Source organism: Cotesia typhae, unplaced genomic scaffold, assembly GCF_013202065.1.
Source record: "Cotesia typhae breed Kobodo isofemale line unplaced genomic scaffold, CoteBio_Ctyphae contig_119, whole genome shotgun sequence".
Lineage (NCBI taxonomy): Eukaryota > Metazoa > Arthropoda > Insecta > Hymenoptera > Braconidae > Cotesia > Cotesia typhae.
The window spans coordinates 2,941,528-2,951,126 of record NW_027423712.1 but is presented as its reverse complement, the minus strand read 5'-3'; the positions used below and the strand labels follow the sequence as shown (position 1 = coordinate 2,951,126).

At 27.1% G+C, this 9,599-nt stretch overlaps 2 protein-coding genes and 1 non-coding gene across 4 annotated transcripts; all 3 read left to right on the top strand.

The window, feature by feature from the left end:
* Positions 1-2,271: 2,271 nt before the first annotated feature.
* LOC141530313 (UPF0488 protein CG14286) lies at positions 2,272-3,325 on the top strand. The gene is made up of 2 exons (XM_074247356.1): positions 2,272-2,454; positions 2,751-3,325. The coding sequence occupies exons 1-2, from the start codon at positions 2,434-2,436 to the stop codon at positions 3,291-3,293; spliced, it is 564 nt and encodes a 187-aa protein (XP_074103457.1). The 5' UTR covers positions 2,272-2,433; the 3' UTR covers positions 3,294-3,325.
* Positions 3,326-3,977: 652 nt separating this feature from the next.
* Positions 3,978-4,050, top strand: Trnar-acg (transfer RNA arginine (anticodon ACG)). The gene has a single exon. It is a non-coding gene; the product is annotated as a tRNA-Arg (tRNA).
* A 199-nt stretch (positions 4,051-4,249) lies between these two features.
* Thrrs (threonine--tRNA ligase) lies at positions 4,250-8,756 on the top strand. Of its 2 annotated transcripts, none has more exons than XM_074248620.1 (5): positions 4,250-4,403; positions 4,785-4,865; positions 5,500-7,055; positions 7,914-8,203; positions 8,285-8,756. In XM_074248620.1, exons 1-5 carry the CDS (start codon positions 4,353-4,355, stop codon positions 8,431-8,433), a joined length of 2,127 nt encoding a protein of 708 aa, XP_074104721.1. In that variant the 5' UTR covers positions 4,250-4,352; the 3' UTR covers positions 8,434-8,756. The 2 variants fall into 2 exon arrangements, with proteins under 2 accessions (XP_074104721.1, XP_074104712.1); XM_074248611.1 differs by lacking the exon at positions 4,250-4,403 and adding an exon at positions 4,459-4,536.
* Positions 8,757-9,599: the final 843 nt, after the last annotated feature.

Genomic DNA, 9,599 nt, shown 5'->3' with positions numbered 1-9,599 from the left:
CAGGAATTACAATGAGAAAAAGGTTTATAATAACGTACTACTGCTCTGGTAAAGATGCTGATGAGTATATGAAAGAAAGGGTTTTTTTAAGATCCTGCGAAAGAGAGAGTAAGAATTAATTTGTTTTTAATTTAATATACCAAAGCACGCGAGAAAATAAAAAAGAGGTGAAGATTAATTATTATTCAAATAAAATTGTAAATATTAATTAATGAAGTAATCAGTTTTTACGTATACATAAGATTAATTATGTTATAAAAGCGAAAATAAAAAAAAATTAAGTATAGCTGTCGTACTGTAAAACGATTTGCGTATTTTGGATGTTTGTATAAATTGAATTCGTTATACATACACATTATTATTATTATATATATTATTATAAATATAAATAAATATATATTATAAATATCTTGCATCCTACTTTTGTGTATGTATATGTTAATTGTGAATAAGAAAATTAACGAAAAAAAGAAGAAAAATAATTAAAAATAAAATACGAAATGTGATTGATTTGTGTTAGTCATGAAACCTAAATTAATTTTTAAAAATCCCATAAAAATTTCTATGATATTTCTATACAAACATGAGTGTACGTAATAAAATAATATGAAAATATTTAAATAAAATTTGATTATTTGTTTTGTTTTATTATAATAAGTTGTTTTTATTATTTCTTCTTTTTATACTTATAATTTTAAGTCTATTTATGATATCAGAACCGTCGTAAGGTTCATTATCGAACAAAATTGAATTTCAAATTTTTATGCCTATGAATTAATGTAAATTTTCCACTAATTGGTTACCTGGTTCAACGATTATGAATCAAAGTCGATTTACCTATTCACTCGATCGAAGAATATTTTTTATATTTCAGAATGCGAAGGACAGGAAATTTAATTTTTTTCTCTAGAAAACTTAAAAAAGTTATTCAACAGGTAAAATCAAAATTTAAGATATACTTTTAATATTTTTTATTTTAATAACATTAAAATTAGCTGTCAGCTGACGATTATTTAATTTTATTAAGCAAAAAAAATTTTTTTTTTAAAATTGCATTTTGAATTTTTTAAAATTTTGACGTGTAAATTTTTTTTTTTGCTAAAATTTATTTTTTTTTATTTTTCAATTATCAAACATCTGTTATATTAATTTTCATTTTACTTTATTGTAATTGATTTGTTGTAAAATAAAAAAAAAAAAAATTGACAGCTATCAGCTAACTTCAATATCATAATTAATGACAAAAATTAAATTTTGTATTTCAATGTAAAGATTTATAAGTAATGTTACCAGGAAATGAAGAAATTACAGCTTGTTCCGTCATTTGATTAGATAAATACAATAAATTAAAATAATTAAAAAAAAAGTACCATTCGGCAGTAGAAATGGTAGTAGATTTCATAATAATTGAATAAATTTTTTTTTTTTTTTTATAAGTTATTCAATTATTTTAGTGGAGTACAGTATGTCACTGAGTTGAGTAATGTGGAGTAAAGGTGTGTTACTGCCCAAGATTTTATAAAAATTAAATTAGCCGACATCTGAAAATTTTTATAATTATTTTTATTGAAAAAATTGTTACACTAAAATTGAAAGAAAAAATTTCACATGTAGAAAATTTGAAAAATTATACGTGCAATTTTTATGAGTGTGAATTTAGCAGACATCTGATCATTTTTTAATAATTTATAAACTATTTATTTGTTACATAAGAAATAGTATAAAAAAATGGATACGGAAATTTTAACAAGTTTTTTCTATGCAATTTTTTAGATTTTTTTTACAACCATTAAGTTTTAAAATTAATCTAAAAATTCTCGAAAATTAGCTGTCTGCTGAATTCACTCAAATCAGTTTTATTAATGATATTAAAGTTAACTGTTACTTGACAATTTTATAATTTTTTTTAACAAATAAATTTACTCCAAAAAATTATTTTAAAAAAATTGCATTTTGTAGTTTTTAAAATTTCCGTGTGTTAATTTTTTTTTGCCATAATTTATTTGTCACAAAAATTCATAAAATTATCAACTATCTGCAAAGTTAATTTTCATATTTTTTAAAAAATTTTTTTACTTGCAATTTAATTGTTGAAAAAAATAGAAAAATTTTTGAACGTCGGCTAACTTCAGTATCATCAAGATTCTAACTCTCCAATAACTGATCACAATAATTTTGACATAAAATGTAAAGGACTTTTGATGGTAATGCGTCGCTTCTTTATTTGACATTAGATGGCAGCATCTTCTGGAACAAACACATTCCCCTTCCACGCTAATAAATAATAACTCCACATGTCTAAAGTTATACTGTCACCATTTATTTAAGTTTTTATAAATATCAATAAGACAACGAATAACAATTATTATTTAAAATCAATAAGACTAAACAGCTGATTTTTAATTAATGACAATTACATTATAAGAAAATAAAATGCCACCAAAATTTAAGCCGGTAATTATTTTTATTTTTATTTATTAGGTTATATACTGTATGTTTATTTATGACACTGAAGTTAACAGATATAAAATTTTTTTTAGATATTTATAACAATTAAATTATTATAAAAAAAAATTAAATTAAAAAGTTTCACATGTAAAAATTAATAAAAATTACAAGTGAAAATTTTTAGAAGCATTTTTTTATTGCAGTTGATTTATTAAAAAAATTTTTTAAATTAACAGCTGACTGCTGACTTCAGTATTATGTTTATTTATATAAAATTTAATTTTTACGTTACTGATTGACAGGGAGGAAAAAGATTTCCACCAAAGGTAACCCCTAAGTCTTATCCACCACAAATCTTCCCTGGAGATCCAGCACCAAGCAGCTCATCAAGCGGTCTAGATGAAGAATCTGAAAACAAGTTTGAGCTCGAACTTTGCTGGTGTATACAGCAGCTAGAATTAGGGATCCACAGCGGAAAATTAAAAGAAAAGCAGCTGAAAGATGGTCAAAAAAATTTAAACTTATTAAAAAGCAGCAGTGTCGCTTTGGTACAAAAAAGACAGCTCATGAGAAATATTTTTGGAGATTACCGTGCAAAGATGGTTGAGGAAGAGAAAAAACTCGGAAGATCCGTAGCTAAAGTTAAATTTTCAGCTGCTAAAGCGACAGAAAACAAGTCAGTCTTCTTGAGAAAGTCTCATTGCTCAGATCAAGGACCGGCGACGTCATCTATCAGTCAAAATGGAGCACAAGTTAACGAGTCTGGTCCTAGCCTATCGTCTTTATTCAGTAAAAAAACAGACAATCAGCCTTTTACATTTAATTTCCAAAACTCTGAAACTTGAAAATAAAATTTAATCGTTTTCACATTTATAAATCAAGTTATATTTTTTTTACATATGTTTTTTAATATGAAAATAGAGGACATCTGACAGATGTCTTAATTATTTATCGATTGAATAAAACATAAATAAATAATTATAAAAAAAAAAAATGACATTAAAGTTAGCTGTTACTTGACAATTTTTTAATTTTCTTTAACAAGAAAATTTGTCGTAAAAATTTATTTTTTAAAAATTGCATTTTTAATTTATTAAAATTTCTACAAGTCCATTTTTTTAATAATTTTTTTTGCTATAATTTATTTGTTAAAAAAAATTAAAACAATTGTGAAGTGACAGCTCAATTTAATGTGATAGAAAAAAATATGATAATTTCATTTCAGAAAAATTATTAAACAAGTAAGTATTTTTTTAAATATTTATAAGAATTTTTTTTAAACAAAAAAATTAATTTTTTAATTTACAAAAATGGTCAGATGTCAGCTACTTTCAGTTTTATTTTATTTTACAGGATCAAGATTTTTTATTTCTGAAATATTACTAACCAAAAAATTTTTCTGGCTGAAAAATTTATTAAATTAAATATTTCATTCTAAGACAATAAAGATACAAACTGGTACAATATGTTCACATATTTTCACCTAGAAGCATTTTAAAAAGGAGTGGAAGTTAACGGTAGAGCATGAGGGTCCTGTGGCGCAACGGATAACGCGTCTGACTACGGATCAGAAGATTCCAGGTTCGAATCCTGGCAGGATCGATTTATTTTTTAGTTTTTATCATCATAAAATCATAATTATTATTTATTTATACAGGTTTAAACTTTTAACTTTTACAGCTCTAAAGAAATAAATGACACATGTTAAACAAATATTTTATTTATTGGTAAAGTTGTACACATACGTGTACTTTCACTGGAGACTAGTGGAGACATCATGTACGAGGGATAGAAATATTAAGACCTTACCAACGCATAGCTCAATATTACATTGTGAGTTGTGATATTCTGACGCAACATTTTTTTGTCAAAATCACAAGAAACTAGCAGTTAAAAAATTCATAATGACCGACGTAATAGCCGGCGTTGAAAATCTTAACATAAAGGGTGAAAAGGCATGAGTTAAAAATTTTTTTAATATTTAAGTATTTATTTTGATGGAAATACTGTGTACGCAGTACACAAATGTTGAGCATATTGCGGTATCGAGGTTTTATTCAGCGGGGTGTTAAGTACTCCAACTATTGGGTTCGTTCTAATAGTTTATTATTTATTCAGCTTCCTGTGAATTTTACAAATAAATTCCGGTGATTTGTTTATTTTTTTTTCACCAGTTTTTGTTGATTTAATTAATTTCGAATAATAATCTTAGATCAATAGTCTGACGTAACCTCAAACGTAATTGCCGCCTGTAAACGAACATGTGACTTTTGTTATAGAAAATAAATTTTAAAAAAATGTATACTTTTTAATTAATTTTAATTTTATTTTTTTAGGCCAAAATGAAAGCTAAGAAGGAAAAAACTGCAGAGAAGAGTAACCTTTCGGAGCTCAATCCATGGCCCTCATACATTCAGGTACATATACAATTATTAGCATTGTTAATCATTATAATAATAAAATTAAATGTTTAATAGACGTTTTAGCTTTGTTTTTTAAAATAAAAGTCATTTAAAAAAGAATTATTTAAAAATATAGAGTGAAAAAAATATATTACTCTGAAATTAGCAAACATTTGACGATTTTTTTATTTTTCTTTAAAATTAACCTAAGTACAGAAAATTAATTTTAGAAAGTCACACTTTTAATTTTTTAGAGCGTCTAAATATGAAATTTTTCAAATAAATTTTTGCTTGCTGTAATTTATTTGCTAAAAAATTCTCTGTCAATTTCAGTATCATAAAAATAATGGATGAAAATTAATTTAGCAGATATTTAAGAATTTTTTTTAACAAATAAATTATGGCAAAAAAAAATTGACATGTAGAAATTTTAAAAAATTAAAAATAAAATTTTTTAAAAATTATTTTTGGGAAGAAATTTTTTAAATGGTCATATGATTGCTGATTTAAATGTCATAAATATTTGAATGGGAATTTTTACAGAATTTAAGTAATTTACCGAAAAAAATGTTACGTTATTATATTTTCTAATTAAGAATTTTTTTCTATGTTTTTATTAAATTTTTACTTATTTCTGTTAATAATTCAGGATCGTATTAAATTGTGGGATGAATTAAAAGCTAAATATGAAGCAGAATTAGCATCCAAGCCAATTGAGGACATAACGGTAACACTTCCTGATGGTAAACAAGTAACAGCCCAATCTTGGCGTACTAGTCCATATGACATTGCAAAGGGAATCAGCCAAGGACTTGCAGACAACACAGTAATAGCAAAGGTTAATAATGAACTGTGGGATCTTGACAGACCTCTGGAAGGCGATTGCAAGTTGGAATTATTAAAATTTGACAGCCCAGATGGTCAACAAGTATTTTGGCATTCCAGCGCTCACATATTGGGCGAAGCTATGGAACGTGTCTACGGAGGTTGTCTCTGTTATGGTCCGCCAATCGAGAACGGTTTTTACTACGACATGCATCTCGGTGAGAAGGGAATTTCCAACCTCGATTTTCCATTCCTGGAATCTTTGTACAAGAACATTGTAAAGGAAAAGCAACCTTTTGAGCGTCTGGAGATGTCTAAGGAAGACCTGTTAAAGATGTTTGAGTACAACGAGTTCAAAGTCAGAATACTAAAGGAAAAAGTTCAGAGTCCTACCACCACAGTCTACAGATGCGGACCGTTGATTGATTTGTGTCGTGGTCCTCACATCAGGCACACGGGTAAAGTCAAGGCGATTAAAGTAACGAAGAATTCATCAACTTACTGGGAAGGTAACGCCAACGCAGAGACTCTTCAGCGTGTTTATGGTATCAGTTTTCCGGACCCTAAGCAGATGAAAGAGTGGGAAAAGTTCCAAGAAGAAGCCGCTAAAAGGGATCATCGTAAGATTGGTAAAGAGCAAGAATTGTTCTTTTTCCACGAGCTATCACCAGGTTCGTGTTTCTTCCAACCTCGAGGTGCTCATATTTACAATACTCTTGTTGAATTTATAAGATCAGAGTATAAGAAACGAGGATTTCAAGAAGTTGTTACGCCTAATATTTATAACAGCAAGCTGTGGCAAACTTCTGGACATTGGGAGCACTATGCAGACAATATGTTTTCCTTTGAAGTAGAAAAGGAAACATTTGCATTGAAACCAATGAACTGTCCAGGACACTGTATGATTTTTGACGTTCGTAATCGCTCATGGAGGGAACTTCCTCTGCGAATGGCTGACTTCGGCGTTCTTCATCGCAATGAACTGTCTGGAGCTCTTACGGGACTTACCAGAGTTCGCAGATTTCAGCAAGACGATGCGCATATCTTCTGCACCCATGAGCAAATTAGAGACGAAGTACTAGGAGCTCTTGAATTCTTGAGATGCGTTTACACGGTCTTTGGATTCACTTTCAATCTATGCCTGTCTACGCGTCCAGAGAAGTACCTGGGGGAAATTAAAGTATGGGAACAAGCTGAAAAAGCATTGTCAGACAGTTTAGATACTTTTGGAGAACCTTGGACGATTAATCCTCAAGACGGCGCGTTCTATGGACCGAAAATAGACATTACCATCATGGATGCTTTGAAGAGATCGCACCAGTGTGCTACGATTCAGTTAGATTTTCAACTACCCATTCGTTTTGACTTATCCTATGTAAAGTAAGTTGTTAGCATAATTTTTTGGGTAATTATTTACAAGAGGGGTCAACCCCATTTTGGGCCATAACTAGGTGAAAAATTAACATTTTCAATTTTTTTTTTATTCTGCTTGTTTTTATTTATTTTTTAATTTTTTTTTATTTATTTATATCCCAAGGCCAAAGCCGAATGGCAAAAATACAAGACAAAGGAAATATATTTGCATACATTTGTAATAAATTTTTAGTTGATATCGTAAGTAATAAGAACATAACAATTTAAGATTTACAAATCTACTGCTTACAAGATTTTTAACTCCTACTAATTCCTGCAAATTACAAACTATTTACAACCAAGTTTTTACAGCGCATTTATGATAAAAAATGTTGTGAAAGAAAAAAATAAAGACTTCGAAAGCTTTTTTGCCTTCAAAAGTTGGAAAAAATTTTGGCTCTCATGTTTTTGGATCAAATTTCTATTTTATCTTTTTTTGATGTTTTTGATATATTTTTTTTTTTTTTTTTGAAAAGCAGATGAAAAAACGAATAATTAAGGGGTTACATGAATTTCTTCCTGGAAAAAATGGTCTATTTTCAACAATTTTTTTTTTAATAGAAAAAATGAAACATTTTATTCAAACTTACTATTATCTTGAAGATACATGTTTAATAAGGGATTACTGAAATTTTGAAAAAAAAAAAAAAAAAATTAAAAATACTGCTAATTTTTTTCCAAAAAAAAATATATCAATTAAATCAAATAGAAATTTGGTTCAAAAAAATGAAAATTAAAATGGTTGATCCCACTTGTAAATATTTACCGTTTTTTGGTCAGTTGTAAAAATAAATGTTGATGTTAATTGTTTATTCTATTTTTCAGCGAACGTGGAGAGAAAACCAAGCCAGTAATCATCCACAGAGCGATTCTGGGTTCCGTTGAACGGATGATCGCTATTCTTACTGAAAGTTATGCTGGAAAATGGCCATTCTGGTTATCACCAAGACAAGTAATGGTTGTCCCAGTGGGCCCACAGTTTGATGAGTATGCGGGTGAAGTAAAACAAAAGATTTGGGACGCTGGGTTTATGACTGAAGTTGACATTGATCATAGCGACACGTTGAACAAAAAAATTCGTAACGCTCAAATAGCACAATTCAACTTTATTCTCGGTAATAAAAATTTTTTTAATAATTTAAAATAATAAAAGATTGTTTACAGAGATTTGATACGATAATTTTTTTTTTTTATAGTTGTTGGAGAAAAAGAACGTGCTGCTGAGACAGTAAATGTCAGAACGAGAGATAACAAAGTACACGGGGAAATATCAGTTCAAGACCTCATCAACAAATTTGAAACTTTCAAAGAAACGAAAGACCGTAACTGCGAAGAACATTTTTAATGTTTTTATATTTATTATACAGGTTATTTTGCTTATATGCACTAGGGTATAATGATAATTCATTTATTTATTTGATGCATTTTTAATATTTTTGATTTACATCAAGAATATATATGACATTCAAGAATAGATTATTAATCGAATACTGTATGAATAACACTTTTTCATAACTTACTGTTGGATAAAAAATAAATCATCAGATTAGAAAATAATTTCACTTCTTTTTTGGCATTTACTTACGTATTTTTTAATCTTATATTATTATGGATATTTGAAGAAAAATATAAATAAATAAACACTACAAATGATTAAGGATATAACAAGTATCTATAATTTGTCTTTTTTTCCGTATTCATTTCATGATTAGATTTAATTTTCTCTATCAGTATTGTAAGCCGATAAATAAGATCTTAAAAATGTTTATTTTTTATGAAAATTAATTTATCAGATATTTAATCATTTTCATAACTAATAAATTATAGAAAAAAAAAAATAATATGAATAAATTGAAAAAAATTAAAAATACAATTTTTGCTAAATAATTTTTTGGAACAAATTTGTTTATTAAATTAAAAGTAATTGAAAAATGGTCAAGTGACTGCTAACTTTAATGTCAGTATTTTTTGTATTAATTATGATGATGATGATGATGATATAATTTTTAAATTACGAATAATAGTAATAATATTTACTGGAAATTTAAATGGTGCGCTTTGCGCGCGTTCTCATTCTAACCAATAAGAAATCATAGTCCATTTTTTTCGATTATTATCGAGAATTTCGCTACTAAACTAACTTCACTTTAGTCATCAATTTTGTATTATAGGATTTTAGAAGAAAAAAGAAAAATTATGAACATGTGAGTACATGCGCGAGATATAACTGTGTCTGAATTTGAAAAAAGTTACACTTAGTGAAACTGACTTAGGAGACATTTAAAAATTATGACACTGAAGTTGATAGACATTAAAATTTTTTTTAGAATTTTATAGCAATTAAATTATTATTAAAAAAAAAGTTTTACATGTGAAAATTAATAAAAATTACAAATGAAAATTTTTAGAAGCTTTTTTTTATTGTAATTAAGTTGTTAAAAAAATTTTTTAAATTGACAGCTGATCGCTAACTTCAGTATGATTAAAAATTTTTTATTTAAACAAACTTAG